This window comes from Salvia miltiorrhiza, chromosome 4 (genome assembly GCF_028751815.1).
Source record: "Salvia miltiorrhiza cultivar Shanhuang (shh) chromosome 4, IMPLAD_Smil_shh, whole genome shotgun sequence".
Lineage (NCBI taxonomy): Eukaryota > Viridiplantae > Streptophyta > Magnoliopsida > Lamiales > Lamiaceae > Salvia > Salvia miltiorrhiza.
Window position 1 is genome coordinate 20,944,998 of NC_080390.1, and position 23,209 is coordinate 20,968,206.

At 34.9% G+C, this 23,209-nt stretch overlaps 2 protein-coding genes and 1 long non-coding RNA gene across 4 annotated transcripts; 2 read left to right on the forward strand and 1 right to left on the reverse strand.

The window, feature by feature from the left end:
- Nucleotides 1–13,067: 13,067 nt before the first annotated feature.
- Nucleotides 13,068–14,970, reverse strand: LOC131019364 (uncharacterized). 2 transcript variants are annotated; one of them, XM_057947897.1, is made up of 5 exons: nucleotides 14,785–14,970; nucleotides 14,308–14,346; nucleotides 13,820–14,206; nucleotides 13,603–13,746; nucleotides 13,068–13,528 (listed from the first exon to the last, which is right to left on the reverse strand). In XM_057947897.1, exons 3-5 carry the CDS (start codon nucleotides 13,910–13,912, stop codon nucleotides 13,166–13,168), a joined length of 600 nt encoding a protein of 199 aa, XP_057803880.1. In that variant the 5' UTR covers nucleotides 13,913–14,206; nucleotides 14,308–14,346; nucleotides 14,785–14,970; the 3' UTR covers nucleotides 13,068–13,165. The 2 variants fall into 2 exon arrangements, with proteins under 2 accessions (XP_057803880.1, XP_057803881.1); XM_057947898.1 differs by having other exon boundaries at nucleotides 14,308–14,970.
- Nucleotides 14,971–15,525: 555 nt separating this feature from the next.
- LOC131019365 (uncharacterized) lies at nucleotides 15,526–16,830 on the forward strand. The gene is made up of 2 exons (XR_009100220.1): nucleotides 15,526–16,104; nucleotides 16,188–16,830. It is a non-coding gene; the product is annotated as an uncharacterized LOC131019365 (long non-coding RNA).
- A 278-nt stretch (nucleotides 16,831–17,108) lies between these two features.
- Nucleotides 17,109–22,366, forward strand: LOC131019366 (kinetochore protein NDC80 homolog). The gene is made up of 4 exons (XM_057947899.1): nucleotides 17,109–18,331; nucleotides 19,556–19,802; nucleotides 20,902–21,048; nucleotides 22,077–22,366. Exons 1-4 carry the CDS (start codon nucleotides 17,202–17,204, stop codon nucleotides 22,272–22,274), a joined length of 1,722 nt encoding a protein of 573 aa, XP_057803882.1. The 5' UTR covers nucleotides 17,109–17,201; the 3' UTR covers nucleotides 22,275–22,366.
- The last annotated feature ends 843 nt before the right edge of the window (nucleotides 22,367–23,209 follow it).

Below are 23,209 nucleotides of genomic sequence, written 5' to 3' on the forward strand. Positions count from 1 at the left end.
AAGCCCAGGGCATCCACTATGGTGCTACCTCATAGTGGTGCTACATGTATGTCATCTCAATAATTACCTCATTTTTCTACTACCCTATATTTTCTCCACTATAACACTACCCTCATTTTTAACTATTCATGGACCACACTATCATTATTAATATATATATATATATATATATATATATTATGCATTATGTATTTTAATTTTTATATTATATTAATATAATTATGCTAAAAAGTTAAAATTGAAACAAGCATAATATTGAAAAGAAAATTCTTACAACACACAACTAAAAATACAAATAAAAAAGCATACAACAATTTAATTTAAATACCAATTGAAAACACACATAAAACTTAATAATGACAATAATCGTCGCAGAATCGTGCCCACACGTGTTTAATCAAGTCGGATCGAAGTTGGTGTTGTGTGTGTGTGTATATATAAATATATATATATATAGGGGTGGGCTACCGTGAGAGCACATATTAAAATAAGAAATAAGAGCAATTTTTAATGTATGAATTTTATGTAGAACACGTATGAATTCGATGTATAAAGGTATGAATTGTGAAAAATAAATTTTTGCTACCTTTGGGATTCGAACCCAGGACCACGAATTCATCCAAAAGGGTTACGAATCAACCGTAGATCTTGATGATCTAAGGGCTGAAAATCATTTATATTTTATACACTTAAGAGTGTTTTTATTATAGCCCTCCCCTATATATCACGAACTCTAGCACCTCTCATGAGTACTCATTGAATCCCTCTAGTGAACCGTGATTTATTTCTACTGTAACATTGTTGCTCGACGTGCTTGGTTTGTCTTCTACCCATTGACTAGCCATTTCCCATTCTTCCTCAATTATCATATTATGTAAATAATGCAAGTATACATAATGTCAGTGACGTTTTCTTTATACAAGAGGCGACACAAACCTCTGATCATTGCCCAACGAGCTTGGGGAACCCCAAATGCGCGTTCTACCTTCTTGCAGCTTTTTGCATTTCCTTAAACTTTCTTCTTTTTGGATCTTGAGAACATTGAAAGCTCTTGACAAAAGTTGCCCACTTGAGATATATACCGTCTCTTAGGTAGTATTCATGGGCATATGCCACATGTCATATTTTCATTAGTGGGTTAATTTTTTTGGATATTATATATTTTTAAATATCATATTATTTAAAAATATCAAAATTTTTAGTTTTATTCTCTATAAATAGACACCAATATTGTCATAGTTAAAAACACAATACAATTATCTCATTTTATCTTCACATAGCATCAATTTCACTTTCAAAAATTTCACATTCCTAAAAAAATGGCATCAAGTTCTAATTTGGATGCTTTCAATCTGCATCTGGATTTTGATGAATGGGAAAAACATGGTGCTAAATCGTATCAAAAACTTGATCACATGATCTAGGATGTAGCTATTGAAGCTAGAAAAATATCATTACAACCGACAAAACCATAAAAGGCAGTTTATTGAACGGAAACATGAGAAGGACAAGAAAGTCTATTCGAGCAATATTTCTCAAACGATCCAATCTATCATCTAGAAGTTTTTCAAGCAAGGTTTTGCATGCGCAAACCATTGTTCGAACGTGTAACGAACAAAATTATTGCCAATGATGAATTTTTTCAACAAAAGCATAATGCTGTCGGTCGTCTAGGTATGTCTTCTATTCAGAAATGTAGTGCAACTATGATGGTGTTGGCACATTGAAGGTATAATTTCCAATTTTGGCGACGAGTACCTAAGAAAGCCCACCGAAGAAGACATGGCGTATCTTCGGTGAATGAAGAGGTTTTCCACATATGATGGGTAGTATTGATTATATGCATTGGTAATGAAAAATTTGTCTACTGCTTGGGCAGAGCAATATGCAGGAAGAAGTGGAAAACCAACAATAATTTTATAAGTAGTTGCATCTCAATACTTATGATCTGGCATGCATTTTTTGGAACTCTGGGTTCAAGAAATGATATCAACGTACTTGAACAATCTCCTATTTTTAATGACATCTTGGAAGGTCGAGCATCGAAGGTTAGTTATATCGTGAATGACCATGAGTATAATATGATATATTATCTTACTGATGACATATATTCTCGATGGATAGAATTTGTGAAATCTATTAATTGTCCACAAATTCTGAAGTACCAATTGTTTGCTCAACATCAAGAGGTTGCCCGAAAAGATGTTGAACGAGCATTTGGTGTTCTCCAAGCTCGTTTTGCTTTTATTAAACGACCATGTCTTATTTGGGATTGTGATATGATGGGGAAAATAATGATTGATTGCATAATTATGCAAAATATGATAGTAGAAGATTAGCAATACACTTACCTAAATTATCACGATCCCACAGAATTTATGAAAGCTCGACCTACACTCAATAGTAGAGAAAGTGGAGATGGAAAAGAAAATGTCGATCCAAATTTTGATTTTCTACCAAACAGAGTGCAATTCTATCCAATTACATGATAAATAGGGTACAATTTTACAAAAGAGAAGCTCACGCAGCTCTTAAAAATGACCTGATCGAGCATATATGGCAAAAATTCGGCAACGATAATTAAATAAGTAATTTTTCATTTTTTTGAAGTATGAATTGTGTGATTTCATATTCCGATTGTTGTATCTTTGTAATGCTTGTAATGTTTGAATTTTTACTATTTTATTCTTTTTTGAATTTTTATAATTTTAATTTATATTTAAAATAATTAAAATATTATAATTAAAAGTAATAAGAAAATAATTACTCCCTCCGTCCGCCAAAAGTATTCCACAATTACTATATTTGGCGTCCGCAAAAAGTATTCCACTTTCCTTTTTAAGCCATGGTTCCACCATCCACCTTTATATTTTATCCTTACAAACACTCTTTATTTACAAAAAACTCACCCCAAATTCAATGTCAACCACACATCTCATAAAGTGGTGGGACCCTTTCTCCACTACATCAACATCATCACACATTTTATTAAACTCCGTGCCCGGCTAAAGTGGAATACTTTTGGCGGACGGAGGGAGTATAAAATATAAACATGGTGGAATCTATACATATATTAAAGCATAGAATCTTGGGGGAATGTGATCCCGCCAAGAGCAACATCTGTTGGCCCAATGTATCTTTCTGAATTTTATCCGCTGGGTTTTAGAATGCCGACAGTTTTGGCTCCAACAGTTCAGCCCAGATTTGAATTTGAATTTTTTTGGAGCCCAAATTATTGTTTTCTTTCTCTATAAATAGCAGTTCATTAGCTGCTAATTCACACTTGAGCTTTCCGATTTTAAGTTAGTAATATTCCTCTGCTCTTTTTTTACGATTTAATCTGAAGTTTGTATTTGAAAGCCATTTTCTCTTCTTCTGTTTTTTCGATAAATACAAGATGAAAGTTGTAAACAATTTGCATGATAAAAAATCTTGGAAACACATTACCATATTTTTTTCTGGAGAGAGTAAGAATGATTTACCGTTGATTTTGTGGACGCTTTGGTTGATAGAAACGGCGGCGGTGATGGTTGAGAAGGATTTTTTGAATGATGGGTTCGAAAAAAGTTAACAAGATGAAGAAGAAGAAGAAGTATTTTAAATGAAATCAGTCTTTTCAATTTGTAAATCAATAGCTTTAATTAATTACATTCAGCTTTTTCTTTCTCTCTCTATTTTAGTTTATTCAATCGAGAAAAAATGGAGTTTGATGGAAGTGGTTTATTAAATTTGTAAGCAATTGTTTATTGAAAAAAAAAAGCGAAATACTATAGAAATTTCTTCAAATATAATTTAAGATTATTTTTAAAAAGTCAAAGATTATTTAAGATAATACTAGCACTCTTTTCTTCTATTTTGTAAGAAACAAATACCGGATATTATTGAATGTCAATTAATACTATGTATTTAAGATTTTGGAAATAAATATAAAACATTTCATTTGTATATATGGCAATGAGAACAAAGATTATATGGAATGTGTATTCTCTAGATAACTCTTCACATATTTATACACAAGGAAAAACAATTAGCTAGGGTATTAAGTAAACTAAATTTGAAACTTCACACTTTTTGTGAACCTATTTGGAAGCAATATACTATGAAAAAAAATTCATAGAAAATAAGTATGAAGATTGTAAATTTTTCAGTTTTTCGGAGAGTGAGGCTTACGTATCGTCTACGATCTTCGAGCAGTCGCGGATACCGGATACGAATGGTTGAACAAAGAATTTGGCCAACAACTTGAGAGATTTTATCTTGTATAGCTACCAAGGGTACTGTAATGTATATGTTTCATCGGAAATTGATCGACGGCGATTTTGTCGATGTGTTTGAGAGTTTGAGTAGTTGTGTAATTATTTGGGAAGATGAAAGAGGGATTGTTGGGTAGTATTTAAAATTTTGATTTGATAGGAAGTAAATGTCAATTTGTTGGCTGTAAAGCCTGTAATGCTGTAGATGAATTGACGATATTGTTAGTTTTTTTTTTTAAATACAACAGATGTACTGATAAGTGATAATTATAACTTTGACTAAGTATATATACGAATATATTTGTTGTATTGATATTGTGGTTATTATATAATGCAATATCAAAAATTTCAAGTACAAATAAAAAAGCAGAGTTATAATATAAAAAAATAGAATTGTTAAAAAATATTTATATATATATAGGCCCAATTTGTATTATATTCTATTAATTGCATTATTTAGTAGAGTATAGGCCCAAATTTATTTTTAATTGGAGCTTAGTTTGTTATTCTGTTGTGGTCTATTTTTGCATACATAAATTAGTGCAGCATACGATTAAATTTATAAAGAGCAAATGATTAAAGAATAATATTTTAAGAATTGTATTTTTAATAATGAAATTTCGTTATCATATTTTACTATAAAATAAAATGAGAAGGCTTCGTAGTGTAAATATATTAATGATGACAAAACTGAAATATGAACATATATTATTTTTAAACATATGAAAACATCTATGAAAAAAATATATAGATTTTGTTTATCAGATAGTTCATTTCGTTATTTATGCTATTATCTAATTAAATATATAGATTTTGTTTATCAGCTAGTACATTTGGTTAATTAGTGTTTTCTGATAAACTAAAATGGATTACAAAAATGAAATGGATAGCAGATGTTGCAACATATACCAAAATAAGGAATGCACAATTAAGCTCAGTAATAATGTGAAATGCTCGGTAAATGAAGAATGAAAGTTTGTAAAAAACTGAAGCTATTCAAGGACCTTCCAGTGTTGAAAATTATACATTATAAATAGAATCCTGTAAACATTTTAAGTAAATTGAGGAAAAATCATTTATAGTTGATAAAATCCATTTTATGTATGACGAATCAAACAGAGCTTACATTATGAGGAAAAACTACTTAAAAGGTGAGTAAGTTTAAAATGTGCAACAACTTATATTACGAGTAAAAACCCTTAAGCAAGATATTATCAAGTAAGTAAAGAATTTAACCTTATAACCAATACTGTTCAAAATTATACATTTTAAACAAAACTAGGCAAAGAATGTAAGTAACTGCAGGGTATAATCAAGAAAATCTAATTTTTCTATGATAAAGAGAATAGAGTTCATGTGATGATCACAAGAACTACCAAAAAAAATCCATTTTTTCCACATGCAATTTCACTTACTTCACAGTGGGGCAAATGATATGAATGCGGAGGTTTAAGTTGTAAACGATTTTTTCTGAAACTGTTATTAGAAGAAATATATCATCAAATGTACTAACCAAAACACAAGATAAACGTTGATTGTCATAGTAAATAGAAATCATTGTAGAGATAAATAATCTTACTGATTGTTCTTAAATTTTTGAAGTTTTGCTGATCTTTGCAACTTAAAGAGGATTTGTTGATATTTTCGAACTTTCAAGAAGGAGGTGCTGAGAAAGTTTTCGCAGATACTTCCTTTTCTGATGAAGAAGTCTTTTGATCTTCCACTTAGTAGGTGGTTTTAAGTAATGTCTACTAATATTCCCTCTCTTTTATCGCTGAGGTAAAGAGTTTATTTTGTTAAAAGTGGTGGAAGTGTAATAACAGGTTGTCAAATGAGTTTTAAAGTAGTTGGTAATTAATAATGATATTGAATGAATTAAAAAAAAAACTTATGATATTGATTAAATTAATTATATTATTACAATATGTATTTAAATAATAATAATTATAAAAGTATTGGTATGAGATAGCACATTTTTTATTGTTAATGATATACTTTTGAAATATGATAGTTACTTTTTAATTATCTTTACAAAATATTGGAAAAATCTTTTTAATGGTATAATAAATATTTTACAAAGAGGTAGTAGTTAGATATCCGTTAAATTGTGATAGTATAGTTCTATATGCAATATTATTGTTTTGGGTAAATATCATAAAAACCCTTGAAGTATACCCGCTTTATCGTACAATATCATTTAAAAAAATGCAATGGCAAAAACGACGTCATTTGTACAATATCATTTAAAAAAATTCCCTCTGAAATTAGATTGTGGCATCCAGCTTGCCACATCACGTTTTGGGTGACTGAAAAATAAATGCGGGATATATTTGATAAAAACTTGATAGTTTGAGGGTATAGAGAACATTTCGAAAGTTTCAGGGTTTTTTTGATAAAATGGGTATAGTTCAAGGGTTTTCATAATATTTACCCTACTGTTTTTAGACGAAATAGTATAAAAATATTGAAGATATTATTTATTAAATTTTTATTGATTTTATAGAACAAAGTAATTGTAAATTGTTGTGTTTTAGAAAATTTTGTTAATTGTGTAATTAGTATAGAACTTTTTTACAGTTATGAAGGTTATTCATTTTCTTTTTTGCAGAAGCCCATTAAAGAATATTCATTGAGTGCAATTAAATGTTTTATTTGGGCTTCGTGTTTGTTGTGGCCCGCTTTTAGGTATAATATTTTTGTTTTGGGCCTGTATTTAATGTAATATATTTGTGAATATAATTTAGATATTTTTGTAATGTTGATAATTTCCAATTTACAGAATACAATAGTATATTGAATTTTTTATTGGGGCGAAAAAGTTTTGGTTTGTTAAAGATGAAATTATTTATGTTATTGATCATGTTAATTAGATCCGCAATGGGGTTACATGATAGCTTACATGATAGCCTACTTTATGATGGGGGGACCACATGGTGTAAAGATGCTGCAGTGGGGTTACATGATAGCTTACATGATAGAATTAGTTTCCATTTTTATGCTTTTTACTTAAATTTAATTGCTCAAATTTAAATAACACCTTTGACTAATAATTAAAATTTCATTCAAATAAAAAACCTAAAAATTACATTAAAAAAAAATTAAAAAGATAATTTAAATTACATAAATTAAACTCCTAGTCTAGATAAGGCCACGACGCTTGACCATTTCTTGTACCATGTGCTCGTGGGCCATCCTCTGTACATCGCTCATATGCGATGTATCCAGACTGAGGAGTTGCATGTCGAGCTCCTTCTCCTTGAGCTCGTTCTTTTTGGCATATTCGGCCGTGATATTTTTCAAGTTCTGATCGGACCGATCCAATGCCTCTTTGTACTCCGATGACTGCTCGGAGCTTGCCGTCGCCTTCCCCTTCCCCTTCGCTTTCGCCGCCTTCGCCGCCTTGTTCCCAATCGGCCGGGCAGACGAGATCTCCTCGCCTGACGCCGAGGTGGTGAAGGCGCCCTTCTCTGTCGTCTTTGTCCTCTTGGAGGAATGCACGTCTCCCTCGAGGTACATCGACTTGAACTTGTGGTTGTTCCGGAGAATTCTCCACGCATTCCAGTAGTTGAAGGAGGCGTTATTTGCGCTCCGACTTTTGAAAAGAGTTTGGGCCTTGTCCTGGAGCATATCGTCAGAATGGCCGGACGGCCACTTGCTGCGCGCCTCCACCCAAATACTTTCCCACAACCGCACCTCTTGGGCCACTCGGGTCCAGTGCCCTTGAATCTGACGAACTTTGAGGTGGGCGCCGATGAGGGGGTTGACACGGGCGACGATCATCTTCCAGTACTCGAACCCCTTTTGATTTATCCCACGGATGGCGTCGTTTGTCTCCTCCATCCAAATTTGGACGATGATGTCCGTCTCCTCAGTGGTGTAGGTATGACGGATAGTCTTACCTCCGTCATCCTCCGCCCCCTCCTCCTCCGCCACCGACGCCGGCCTGTCATGTCGGATCTTGTGGGCGACTTCTTTCCTCCGGCTGCCTTTCTTCGGTTTGGCGGCACTATGGGCCGAAGGCATCTCCTCGCCGGCCTGAGGAGCATCCCCCAAGTTACATCCCGATAAATCGGGATGATATTCGTCGGATAGATCGGGACACCAATTTAGATCATAGTAATTTGGGTTGTTTGGATCCATGGGGTGTAGAGAGAGGAATAAATGAAGAAGATGAAGAAGAAGAAGTGAGGGTGTAGGGAAAAAAATGAGGAAGAAGAAGAATAAATAGAAGAAAAGAAAGGAAAAAAAAATTTGAACGGTCAAAAACACGCAAACCGAGGAGTCAACAGTCAAATCCAATTTTTTTTTTAAATAGGCGCGTGCATCGCACGCGCCTTACACTATTGAGAAATTGGGCTACACGATAGAACGTGTAGCCCTCGTGTAACCCGAGTCTGCAACGCTTACACGATAGACCTTTTACACGATAGGGCTATCGTGTAAGCTCTATCGTGTAAGCGTTATGGATGCTCTTAAAGATTATAAATACATATTGTTCAAGAAGGGGAGAGGTTGGAAAGTGATAGTATATGAAATGGTTGAATTTGACAATTGAAAATCCTAATGTATAATTTTTATTTATTTAGGTGTCAATTATATTTCAATGGTTAATCTAATAGTTAATTAATTTTTTTTATCTATTTTTAGATAATTGTAAAGTTCATATTTGGTATATTTTATTTCTTTAAGATTAAATTATCTTTTTTCTCTCTCTCTCGCTCTCTCTCTCTCTCTCTACATATATATATATATATATATATATATATATATATATATATATAGGGAGAGGTTCTATAGAGACCACCAAATTTTCAAAGAACGGAGACCAAATCTGGTACGTCGATTATGGGCAATCTAACGGCTGGGAATTTCGCTGATCAACAATCTATGATATACGTTCATTATATGATTAAAGGATAGCTTTGTAATTTTGATCTCAGCATATACGTTTATTTCATAAATTAGATACAATCAATTAGTCTATTTACGGTAGAGTATTAAGTGGGATATGGTAGTTACCAAAATATCGCATATTTCCCTACGTGCCGTGGATATCCTTCATCACTGTGAATTGCTGCTCAACACTCCAGAAAAAAACCTCTGTTTCAAATTTATGCCATGGAATCTCAAGGTAAGTTCGATGAGACTGTTTGCCTATACACTGAACATAATATTTTGCGAGAATCAGATTTTCGGCGATTTAATTTGTTTCACTATGTCGATCGTGTAATTTCGCTGCGTGTTTTCTTGCGTTGCTGATTATTCGTTATAAATCTAATGAACAAAATTATTATAGTTTAGAGTTAGAGATAATTTATTGCTCAACAGATTCGAAGAACTTAGTTTTCCCTCATTCAGTAAGAGATAATTTCAAAGAACTTAGTTTTCCCAATTTCCACGTTAACCATTCTTGCGTGAATGAACATTGGAACGAACGTAAGAACATTGGAACGAACGTAAGAACATTGCTAAATGGAGTATAGAATGGTTAAAAGTCACACAATCTATCATAGCGTGAACGAACATTGTAACTAACTTAAGAACTAATTTTAACAGCAACTTTAAACTGCACTAGTAGGATAAATCTTAAAATTTTATTGTTCATTAATTAATTTATAATACCATGGAATGTTACTGGAGTCAAATTTTATTGTTCAATGAACCTTAAAATTTTGAACTTCAATGAACTAATTGCATAATAACTATAAAACAATTAAGATGAAAACAATATATTTTGAATAGCTATAAATATGACTATGAAGATTCATGATATTCAGCAGCATGACTAGACTTTGGCACATATTAATTACTATGTTGTTCTTAATTGTAGATAATTTCCAAGCAAGAACACCAGATGGACAATTGTGTTATCCTCGATGCTCAGATTCTATCAAACCGTATATTGGGATGATATTTCAGACATTGCCCGAAGCTGTGAAGTTTTCTTGGTGCGACACATGAAGTCTGAGGGCGAAGTGATCTGCAGCTGTAATTTATTTGTTAGGAAAGGTACGCCGTGCAAGCATATGTTTTCCGTATTCCGGAATTTGAATCTTGACAATATTCCTCAAAAGTACCTTGTTGTGCGGTGGTGCAAGTTTAGCATTTTATGCCCGAATGAATCATATGATTTACAGTCTAGTAGCTCCAAACAGCCAACATCAAGTTGGGAATTTCGTATAAGGCTGTTAGTGAGACAATTGTGCATGTTAGAGGCATTGAGGAGTTGTCTGAGCAATTATACAACAATTTCATTGAACTTCGAGATAAGTTTGCGGAGAATGGAGCAACAAACACAACTGCATGCTCAAAGAACAGGTTGTTTAATGAATTTTATGGTTCAGCCCCTACAGATACACCTACCGTGCTGCCTCCTGACATAGCCAAAACCAAAGGAAGTGGCGTAGGTGGACGCAGAAGATCGGAACAAGAGAAGGCCATGATTCTCGCACAAAAACCTAAGCGTCTTTGTAGAAAATGCAAAACTTGGGGACATCATGATTCCAGAAACTGTCCGACAAAAGTCGTAGACTCTTGAAATCTTGATTCTATGGAATCAAAGTGAGAGTATTCATTTTATTAAAAGACTCGTGATTGTTATAAATTTTTGCTTTCTTTGCTGGATGATTTCCATTTCTATGTTTTCAATTTTAATGAAACTTATTGGATTGTATCCAAACATCCATGAAACAGCTCTAAATACTTCAATGCAAATTTTATGGAACGAACTGTCATATGAATTGTACATTTTCGTTTATCATGTGCATCCAAAATATCCAGAACAGTATTTGGGTCATTCACTTGTAAGAAAAAACTTGCGTAGAAATCTTATGATGATCTGGATTGTAGTATAATATTAAATATTTTGTTGCTGACGTTTCATCAAGGAACAGAAAATGTACACATGAATATTCAATATTCTGTTTGCCTTGACAGACACCAAATTTTACCATAGTTCGTTCAACAGGTTCACAGACCAAAGCTAGATGACAACTTTCTAATGGTGACATCGGTTGGTGTATAATTAATTTACAATTCGAAAAAAAAATAGTGTATGTAGAAAAAAAATTGTTGGCATACTAACCACTATGAAAATATTTTAGTAAAACATTTCGAATTGTGAATTGGACCACCATAAAATAAATTTAATATCAAACAATATTAGTTTAAAAAATCATAATTATCATAATACTATAGGTATTCCGTTGACTCTATGCATTTATGTTTTTTATATCGGATTGATATTTATAAACAATTATTAATGACAATATATTATTGACATTTATTTAGAATCTTACCTATGTCAATATAAACACCGGTCGGCTCAGTAGCAACATTGATTTCTCGACTTAGCAACCGGCCGACTTACGGCCTTCGTTTCTCGTTCTCCCTACGACGAAAAAGGACCGAGAAAGCACCGTCATGTAGCCCGATCTACCTCGCACAAGGAAAACCAAGCCGTATACCCTCACGGCTAAACACCATAGCGAAACGACGATCGAAACCCCCCCCCCCCCCGACAAACAACTTTTATTCTTGCTCACATAGACGAAGGTGAGTCGAAGCCTTTGTTTCGATGAATTCCTGTTTGTCAAAAATCTTGGGAATTTTGTGGGGTATATATAGGATTGTGGTGAACATTCATGCATATTTTCAAGTCATTTGAATTTCATTTACTATCCTTTTAAAATTCAAGACTTCCACTGCCAGTTTCTGTTGAAACTTTCGTATGGCAGACACTTAAGTCATCTCTTTCAGTAACCATCTGTTGAGATCTACTTCTCAACTTTTTATGGTGTGAAGATATATGTTTTAGATATACACATATAAAATTTGAGATCATTTCGACAACATTTACTATTTTTCAAAAATCCGAACTTCAGGTTGCCTGAAATTGCCAAATCTGGTAGACATGTCATATCTTTTAAACTACTTAGAGTTTTTCAACATACGTTTTTTTAAATTAAACTAGATTCAAAGAGGTTTCTATTGATATAAAATTCGAGTCCAGGTGAGTTATGTTCGTATAAAAAATAAATAAACATACTAATGTTCGTCGATATGTTTGTATAAAAAAATGAACATACTAATGTTCGTATAAAAATAAATAAACATACTAATGTTCATTGATATGTTCGTTGAAATAGATCAGGTCCCTGGGGAGAGAGGAAGGCCATGGTGGCTGAGTTCGAGAGGGAGAGAGATCTGAATGTGGGTATGTGAGAGGGAGATGGTATGTTCGTATAAAAAATAAATGAACATACTAATGTTCGTCGATATGTTCGTATAAAAACAAATAAACATACTAATGTTCGTATAAAAACAAATGAACATACTAATGTTCATTGATATGTTCGTTGAAATAGAAAATGAACATACTAATGAAACCTACAATATTGATCCATCCTATCGGATTGAATCCCACCAGAATAGAAAATGAGGAATTCACGGGATTTGCTGAACTCGTCTTGTTGGCATCTGATATTGGTAACATCTATTCCTAGATAAATAACAAAAAATACATATGCATCAGCGTACTCATAATGTCACTTGCATATAAAGCAATATCTCCAGAAGTATAAGTTCATACCTAAGTTCAACATATATGATGTTCATATGTACGTTCACAACAATGCTACCCAAATACACATCCAACTATCTGGCATTAAAATCAACTATGTCAACGCCTAATCCGAAACACATTTTATAACCCTGATGACTCCTCCATTAACCCACATAAAAAAAGTATCATAGTAAAGACAGGAAATATATCTTTATCATAATAATATATTACCATATCGGACCAATAATGTCTAACCAAAATCATAATTAAATCTTGCTCACAAATGTCAAACACTCAATGTCTAAAGTAAATAACAGATCTCAAAAAATACTCCGAGGTATATCTAATATCACCCTGCAAGAACTCTATTAAATCTTGTAGAATTCACAGCTATAACAGCCCCATACGTTGCAGCCGAGTCTCTCAAAACATCATCCTTGTACTTGTTATGTTCCCACGAAGCTATCGGTGCACAGTATCTCATCCTCAATATCCCTAGGTGGTGGTGAGTTGCATTTAGTAATCTAGTATTCCAATTCACGGATGTATCTCCGCCGAACGTCTCCATATGCCTCATGACATACAACACAACATCTATTGTATTCATACTGTCCGCCCATTTCAGGTCCACACCCTCTATAGTTGATTTTGCAACTGATGTCGAACTCAGATCTTCCCTGTTGCTGTTTAGAAACTCCGACGGTAGTGATCTCTGTAATTAAATTATAATGTATATAAAAAATGATGTTGCGTAATATGCTAGATCCATTTATATTGACAACTTACCAGGATATCACACAAAATGTTGTAGTTGGAGCTAACCGGATGTTTGTTAACCTCAATAGAAGAGTCTATTATGAAAATCAACTCTTTCCGCAGGTCAAAACAAACAATATAAGGCTGATCATCGGGGAAAACAGGGAAAATAAACTGGAAAGAGATTCGATACAGCTGATGATTAATACCAGATCATTATTTGCATAAAAAACAACCAAAACTTTACCATGTCAATATAGCCGATATCATTTGTCTGATATAGTTGCAACTCACGATCCAATGCACCAAAAAAGGCTCTCTGCCGTGATATATACGACATTCCAGGCTGGGATATGCAATCTATCTATGCTTCGAAAAAACAAAAAACAAGGAATATTACATACGCATTTTAACGTCAATTTCATTTGCACGACTAACAGCTCGAAAAGTAACTGGCTCTTTACCTATGAATGCACGAAACATCCAAAAAATTATGAATTAGAGGAGACGTCAACTTGGTTAAACGATAAGATACTCGTAATAATCAATCAAACCTTAAGTAATCGTGAATGGTGATGTAGAACCAACTTCTTCCGCTTCTTGTCTGGTGAAATGGATGAATCACTTGGAGAATCTGAATTTGTAACAAAAACCAAGTTGCCTTCTTCCCGAATTTATGCAGTATAAGCAAAACAAGATGGTTTGAAAAAATTATTAAATAATCTTTGTTCTTACCTGGCACAACGATTGCATTGCCGCTAGATGTTTCCATATCTATAACAAAGACTACAAATTTAGTGAACAAGCACTTATTCAGAGATGAACTTAGTCTGGCATATACGAATACATTAAACCAATCTCATCAGATATCACACAAGTTAAATATTGGGCAAAAACATTTCATCCATTCATCGATCTCAAATAAAGCCAAATAAACCAAGATTTTCAGAAATTCATCAAAAAATGTTAAGATATGTTTATAGTTCATAATTAAAATACGAATGCAAACAAATGTTTCAAACGCATGCTCGCAAGTATCATCTAAAAAATTGAAGGGGAATCGTATTAATAGGCGTCTATCTTTCGCATAGAAGTTGATTGTTTGCTGATAAAATATATACCCTTACCATTGTAGTCTAAAGGTTTAATGAATTACACAAACTAAATTTCAAAAAATGGAAGTATTATACCTCAACAAATTGATGGATTTACCTTGATGCAGTCGGGGGATGAATTGAACTCTTGGGATTTTTTCGATCGCAATGATGAATTTGAAACCCTTGCTCGTAAGAATTGTTCAGTATATTTCTCAATTCTAATCTTCTGTTCAGCTATAAGATTCACCAGAAACCCAGAAAATCTCGCCATTGATTTCATCTCAGAAAGGAATGGCGTGAATTAAGGGATTTCATAAACTTACCAAAAACATAGAATTTGTCATGACTTGTTTACCCTTATACCTTAATTCAGAATAAATTTCAGCTTTTTGAAATTCACGAAAATTATTTTAATGGAATAATCTGGTCCCTTGAATTAGAGTAATCCAATGGTCATAAGTTGGTCTTTATTCTTCATCTAAGATAGTGGTTGTTGTAGAAACTAACCCTATATATATATATATATATATATATATATATATATATATATATATATATATATGTCGACGTACAATACGTACATGAAATTAAATATTTTCACTTAATATTTGTGTTTAATTTTTTGTCATAATATAATATATTAGATTTATTCGTTTATATTGTATATTTTATTACTCTATATTTTTTTTGGTATCACTTAAATACATTTATAAATTTTTATAATACGTAGAAATAATCGGACCGTGCGAAGCACGGGTATAATACTAATTGGATAGAATATTGATAGTGCATAAGAGGAAAAAATTAATTAAAAAAAGATTGGATGATTGAATTCGTCAGCATTAAGGACTAGAGATGGCAATGGATCCGGGACCCGGTCCAGATCCGCGGATCCAGACCCTTTTTTTCGGATTTGGACCTTGCAAAATTTGGACCCGGCGGATCTGGACCGGATCTGGAGCACTCTCTAAAAAACCGGATCCGGATCTGGAGTAGAAGATGTAAAACCCAGATCCGGTCCAGATCCGGTCCAGATCCGGATCTGGACCCGGTAGTATTAAAGATATAATATTTTTATTTTACAACCCTAGAAAGTAAAACTAGACTTCTAAATTTTACAATTCAATTTCAAAGCTGCGCCGCTCAACCTATCCTCAACCTCACCTGCGCCGCTCGCCTATCCTCCACCCGCGCCGCTCGCCTATCCTCCGGCCGGCGGCCGTCCACCTCCGAATCAGCCCCTCCGGCCTTCCCCACCCGAGAGCTGCAGCGTGAGCACTGAGCAGCAGCGTGAGCAGAGCAGCAGCGTGAGGCGACGCCGCTCCATCTACGGCCGCTCCATCTCCGTCCAATCCATTTCCGGCCGCTCCATCTCCGTCCAATCCATCAGCGTGGGAATTAAAAAGACCATCTTGTCCAAGCGCTTGGTTTGCTGGTGGGAGATTATGGGGTAGTCTATTTATCTGATGTTCTACTACATATTTCTTTCTAAGAATTTATCTTTCCTTTTGGATGTAGGAAATCTTAGCTCCGCGGTAGAAGGTACGAGTACCGGAGTTGCCAAAGTTGGCTCTTTCCCGTCAAGTGTTCAACCAGCGGGTGAGCCCATTGACTTATTTGAGTTATGGTGATCTCTGGGATTTTGGTCAAATATGCTACTGTTGTTCAAGCCTAAACTAAAATTTTCCCATTCACGAGATTACAGTTTTGCTTGATTTGTTAGTTAAATGTGATTTTTGGTCAAATATGTGATCTCTGGGATTTTTGGTCAAATATGCTACAGATTAATTAACATGTGATTTGTTAGTTAAATTCTAACAAATTTGGGATTTGTTAGTTAAATGTGGCAAACTGGCAGTGCAGTGTATTAGATTAACCTTATGTGTTCATTTTTGCTTCATTGTAGAAAATGGAAGAGCAATCCATTAATTCAAATAGTGAAACTGTTCAGTCTCAAATAGAAAATGGAAGAGCAATCCATTAGGATTATTATGTTTCTCGTTTTGGATTGTTTGGTTTTAAATGAATTACGATGTTCTTATTTATTTTGGATTGTTTAGTTTTAAATGGATTATGGTGTATTTTGTATTCTTGAATGATTGTTGAAACTTTAGACAATTGTTATGATTTTTATTTTAATGTTTAATTAGCTTTGAATTTATTTTTTAGAAAAATGATATGGATCTGGGTCTGGACCCGAGACCCTGTGGATCTTATGGATCTGGGTCTGGATCCTATTTTTTTGGATCCAATGGATCTGGACCGGATCTGGATCTAAGTAAAAAAACATGGATCTGGATCTGGACCAAGCAGGATCCGGTCCAGATCCGGCCCATTGCCATCCCTATTAAGGACAATCTTCGGATCGGGTATTATCCGATAACCCGTTTTAGCAGCAATGATACAACTAGGGTCCATACAACGGTCAGTTCACATAAATTGAATTCCAAGTCGAAACAAAGCCCAAAACATTTTAAAACAGTCACTCATAAGGCGGGAAACCAACATCTGAAGCCGAACCAATCCACTACGATGCGAGCTCCCGGCCGCCGCCGCCCGGCGGAATCCCTTGCCCCGGACCGGCGTCCGCCACCTCCCACGCCCACCAACACCGCCGATCCGTGGCAGTTCATCTCCACCCCCCTCCACGGCCGCGAATCTGACGCCAGTTTCTGCAGCAGCCGCCCCTCCACTGCCTCCACCGGTCGCCCTTCCGCCGCCATCACCAACATCTCCGACCGATCGTACCAACTCGCCGCCCTCCGCACCATCAATTCCTACCTCACCTCCCAATCCGCCCCCTTTTCGCTCAAGCACCCTTTGCCTTCCGCTAAAGACATCACCGAAACCCTAAAGCTTCTACTACAGCGCCTAGGGTTCGCTTCGCAGAAAATCGACGATGATCTCAGTCACGCGTTGAAGTTCCTCAAATGCCCCTTGAAACTGAACAAATCGGCGCTGCGCGCCCCGGGTACGCCGCATTCATGGCCCAATTTGCTTGCAGTAATCCACTGGCTTGTTCAGTTAGCTCAGTACATAGATTCTACAATGAATTTGTCCCCTGAACTTGAGGGTGACAAGATGTTGATGCACAATATACAAAGTTATTTGCTCTACATTGGGGGAGAGGATGAGGCCATGGATGCTTTGGATTCGGAGTGTATTAGGGAGTTGGAAGAGTGGAGGGATAAAGTGGGGGAAAATGCGACAGCTGTTGATTTCAATGCTAGCGAGCTGGATGCGAAATTGATGGCTTTGAAGAAGGGCCCAAGTCAGAAGGAGGTTTTGGAGCAGGAGAAGGCAGTTGTAGAAAAGGACGTGACAAAGTTCCATGATATGATCGGACAATTGGATGCTCATTTGGTGGATGTGCAGAAGAAACTGGAGGAGAAGGAAAAGGCGTTAGAGGCCAAGGTGGAGGAACGGAAGAGGATTTGCGATGAGAATGAGGAGCTGAAGAGGAAGATTGAGGAACAAGGGATTAATATGAGAGATGCTGAGAGAATGAAGCGAGAACTGCAGGCTGTGGAGCGGAGTTTTGAGGAGGCGGAGGCCGGGAGAAGTGGCTGGGAGGAGAAGATTTGGGAGCTCGAATCTGAGATAGGGCATAAGTTTAAGGAGCTTGAGCGTCTTGTGATGGAATGCAACCAAACTATTCGAAGGTGGTTCTTCTTGTCACTTCCCTTAATTACTCCAAAACTGCATAAACTAGTTCCTAGTGGTAGTGCCTCAATTAAGGGGCAACTTGACTACACTGATTATGTTCTACTAACTTGTTGCTATTGTTTATGAGTCTCCTGAGTGTCTTTAGCTCAAGTTCGTTTGAACCCTTTTATATCTGATGATGTGATGACCCACCCATGCTTAGGGAATGACATGGTTATTTAGTCCTGTATCTTGTCCAAAAGTTTATATATGCTTTTTGTTTGAAGTGATGTTCAAATTCCTGTAATTGGCTTAGTTTTCTTTTTGGAGTAAACCTCAGAGAAGATTGCCTCTGTCGAGTATTTAAGATAGCATGATACTGAGTAGTAGTTATATAGCATCTTTATTGACTCTGGGACTGGGTGTTTAGGTGCATTTTTATGAGTCAACTGTAAGTATTTCTCTAGAAACGCCTTGTTTCATCATGTCTATTGCAATGTTCTACAATAGTTTTAGATTATAAGAATGAAAGGCAGGAAAGAGAACCAAAACCTTGTAAAAGAAAGGCAGGAAAGAGAGTGAGATATATATATTACGTTACTTTGATCTAATGGTAGAACCGTAGAATACTTGTCTATCCATTTCTTTCCCACCATAGCAGTTTTGTTTTTTAAAGACTCTGCACAAGTTAAATTCCAAAGACTTTGTTCTCCAGGGTTTAAGTCAGAGGGTGTTTGGCTGAGCTTATAAGCTCCTCAAAGAGCTTATAAGCTCCTTCAAAGTGTTTGGCAAAATAAGCTCCTAAACAACTTTTAAGCTCCAAAAATAAGCTCCAAGAGCTTATAAGCTCCCCAAAAAATAAGTTCCTTTACCCCAACTTTTTTTTTATAATCTCATATGCAACAATCATTTTATAAATATTTTTCAACTATAATTTATTATTTTCATCATATATCATTCAAGTTCATTTTTTTTTCGATTTTCTCTCTAAAAAAATATTTTCTCTCTCGCAAAAAAATTCTCTCTTTAGCTTATAACCTCAATTATCCAAACATTTTAACAACTTATAAGCTCTTAAAAATTACATCTTATAAGTTCTTAAAACATCTTATATGCTCCAAGAGCTTATAAGCTCTTTAAAATAAGCTTAGCCAAACACCCTCTTAGTTTCCTCTCAGCTACCATTTGATTCAGCAGTTGCCCATTAATTATTGCTATTTTTGTTCAATACTCATTTCTAGGTTGAAGCTTGGAAATGGATTTCAATATCAGCTACATGCTGACGGGTCCACACCATCTGAGGTCCTGGGATTTGATTACAAGAGCATACTAAAGCCTGCACTTGTCGCCTTTTCTGAGGAAATAAAAAAAAGCTCAATGGAGAAATTAGAAGAACTGATATCCCTTCGGCCACGATCAGGTGAGAATGCTGCTAAGCTGGAGGAGAAACGGAACCTTATTGCTCTCTTTCAATCCCGCAATGATGAGGTAAGCATGTAGAGTTGATTTTTACAGTAGGTAATTGCAAATGTTTCTATTGCTCACATCACTTGTCATGCCAAGAACATGCATGTAAGCTGTCATTTAGCAATAATTTATCAATTTTCTCTATATCTGTAGGTAGTACAATGTGAGATTGGTCTTTCAAAAACGATGTCCCTTTAACTGTGGGGTACTACCATTCTAGCGTTCAGCACCTGGAATATAATGTGCTAAGATGGTTTTGTCTATGTGCAGCAGCATTCTTTTATTTCCTCTATGCAACATGGAAATAAACTCAACAAAGTCCTGTCAAAGAAGTCATATATATGCTTGGTTTTGCTAAGAATGGTCCTGTTTTTCAATGTGTTGTAGGTTGTAGCAAGTGCCAATTTTTACTGCAAAATACTACTATTAGGAAAAACAAACTAAATAATGTTGTTCTTGGTTACCATTAATACTAGGCGCATCAAGTTTTCCAAATTACATCATAACTAAATTATGTGTTTTTGGTTTCTACTTTCTACCTTGTTCCTTTAATTCATATGGAGTGAAGAAGCTGCTTCATGTCAAGCAGATTTAATAGGTTACTCAGAAATTAGGGGCAAAGATAACAAATATTTGTGTGGTTCTTACGTTTCGATGTAGGAAATCCTATTTATTCTGTTTCATATCCTGGCTAAATTCTGGTTGCCATATTTGTGCCTTTTGATTTTGCTTTGTTTTCTTTTCCTTACTGTTTTAGGTTATAAATATTAGATAGAATCTTGAAGTGTGCCCCAGTTTGCATCTGAAAAGGCTCAACTGATTGAAGAGTTCAGTTTTGATGGTTCTTTTCTTTGTTTTTAACCTTTCCACAACTTGGATGTTTTTTCATTCTCCCCCTTCTTTAATCTTTCTTCAATCAGAAGCAATGCTGAAATTGTTTTTTTTGTTACCGTAAGATGCACATATATTTGGCATGTGCTTCGTGATGTATACCTTTTTGATTGAGTTTAGTATTGTCAAAAAGTTATGCTATAGATGTTCAATGTTAGGTTTCCGGTTGATCATAAAATTATGCTACAGATGCTAAAATTACGTCCTAATGAATTTTCTGATCATATAGGTTGAATCTCAATTGGATATAATGACAAAAGAAATGCAAGAGTATGTGTCTAGACGTGCAGCACAAGCCAAAAAAATGGTAGAGGAAATTGAGATGAAGGTTCAGCATATCTCTATTGTTGAAAAGGAAGCGGCAGAATTGTTGAAGGTAATTCGAACCACATTTTTGTGCTTACCTTTACATCCATGGACAAATGCTTTTCCAAAAGGATCATTGTCTTTAAGATTATTCGAAAATTATAATCCTAGTTTCAATGCTATGGTGACTTTTTAGTCCGAATTTAAAATTATTGCAAATATAAATTGTATTTTTATTGTTCACTTAATAGTCAAAATCAAAAATTTCGGCCAGTTTACGGAAGTGTCTTCAAGAAATAACTTTCAAAACGAATGATATACCTACAAATAGAGATATTTGTAATGTTTTTAAGTTCAAACTAAAAAATCAGCATGATGTCAAAGTTCGGACCATAATTTAATTAGAATTTATTTTTAAATTATAGGTCGGATATTTACTCATGGTGACTTTTAACTCGAATTATCTCATTTGTTCCTTTAATGACTCAGAATCACAATTTTCGAGCAAATTGAAAAGAGTTATTGTTGGTTTTTCAACATTTAATTGTTTGTAAGTATATCATTGCTTTTGATGTTGGTTCTTGAAAAACTGTCTGCTTAAATTGGCCGATTTTTTCTTTCTACTTGAACTATTAAATGAATTGTGGAGATACGTGCAAGATATATTTGTAATATTTGTAGTGTTAATTATATTTTGCATCCCCAATTTTCAATATTTTTTATAAAAAAAAATACCCGAACTCTTGTTTTTTATTCAAAACTCCTAAATTTTTAGCATTTTTTGAAATGTTTTTTTAATACGAAATTCGACGATAGAATGATGAATTACCTTGTCGGATTTTCAAATGGTTTTTTTTTTGTCAAGCTCACTCAATAAAATGACTTTGTTCTACTTAAGAATTCAACTATGTGACTTATCATTTTGTGGACGAATTTGGTATAGGGGAACAGTTTTTGAAAATGCTGAAAGGTGGGGGAGATTTTAAATATAAGAAATCGAAATTTAGAAATATTTTATAAAAAACATTGTAAATTAGGAATGAAAAACATGATTTTATTGGGCAATGTTGGTTAAAAGTGTTGTCTACCTTGATGAAGAAATCGAAAGCGGGGCTGGATGAAGACATGCTTCAAAGTAAGGAAGATGTGACGTTGTGCGCTCAGGAACTCTTCAACTTGATTAATTCAGTTGCGACATACAAAGAGTTCGTAGGCTCGAAAATTGGACGCATGAGGAGCGACCTTCTAGAAACTGCTGGTACCGTCGCAGAAATTTACAAAGGCTACCGTCTGTGACTGGCCTGTGTTGTTTCACTTTCCAACGCATCTAACTCACTTGATTTATTAGCTTAATAATATGATATGATGGGCGAAATATTTTACTGTAACTGTGTTGATTTGTGCGCTGCTTGTTAAATCTTCGAGTTTGTTTCCTTTATGGGTAACAAACTTTTACTCCATTCTACAAAACAACTAAATATTACTCCCTTCCCTTTGTGAAAATAGTTACAGGGTATTTGGCTAAGTTTATTTTAAAGAGCTTATAAGATATGATTTTGTAAAATCTTATAAATTATTAAAGTATTTGGATAATTGAATTTAGAATTTTTAGTTAGTAAGAGAAATTTTTTGTTAGAGTGAAAAAATCAGAAAAATGAAATTAGAATGATAGATGATGAAAATAAAAAATTATAGGATTAATGTACAAATTCACCCCTAAACTAGACACCCTTAGAGCGTATGCTCCTCCATTCTCGACCTTGGCTCAAATACACCCCCATAGTCCATAAAAAGGGTGCATTTAAACCCAGTGAATTAACATCGTTATCTCTCCGTTAACTTTTTTTTTTTAATTTAAATTATGGATTTTACCCCTTAAAACTTTTCCGCCAGCCTTCGCAAGAACCCCGACCTTCACTGTTATCTCTTCGGTCTCAACTGCTCCAGCTTTACCTCCCGTTGTGATCGCTCCATCGGCACCAGTGCCAATGAGCTCACCCTCAGTGCCGACACCGACAACTTCCCCCCTCTGTTGTGTCATCGTCGTCGTTTCTCGGGTAAATTAAATTGCGCATTTTGCCATTGAGAGGCACCCCGGAGTAGAGGGACACGTCGAAGAATTTTCTGCCGTCACTAAGGATGATGTCAGCGGGGAAATCGCGGTCGATTGTGCCGGCGCCGACCGTTGGGGTTGTCGTTGCAAGCTAAGGAGGACTCTTCGAAACGGCGCC

Excerpts from the sequence above, each read along its gene's own strand:
- LOC131019364 (XM_057947897.1), bottom strand. The coding sequence starts at position 13,912 with ATGTCGTATATATCACGGCAGAGAGCCTTTTTTGGTGCATTGGATCGT. Across the intron at positions 13,747-13,819 it reads ATATCGGCTATATTGACATG|TTTATTTTCCCTGTTTTCCC; the intron begins GTAAAGTTTTGG and ends ATCTCTTTCCAG. Across the intron at positions 13,529-13,602 it reads ACATTTTGTGTGATATCCTG|AGATCACTACCGTCGGAGTT; the intron begins GTAAGTTGTCAA and ends ATTTAATTACAG.
- LOC131019366 (XM_057947899.1), top strand. The coding sequence starts at position 17,202 with ATGCGAGCTCCCGGCCGCCGCCGCCCGGCGGAATCCCTTGCCCCGGAC. Across the intron at positions 19,803-20,901 it reads TTCAATCCCGCAATGATGAG|GTTGAATCTCAATTGGATAT; the intron begins GTAAGCATGTAG and ends CTGATCATATAG. Across the intron at positions 21,049-22,076 it reads AAGCGGCAGAATTGTTGAAG|AAATCGAAAGCGGGGCTGGA; the intron begins GTAATTCGAACC and ends ACCTTGATGAAG.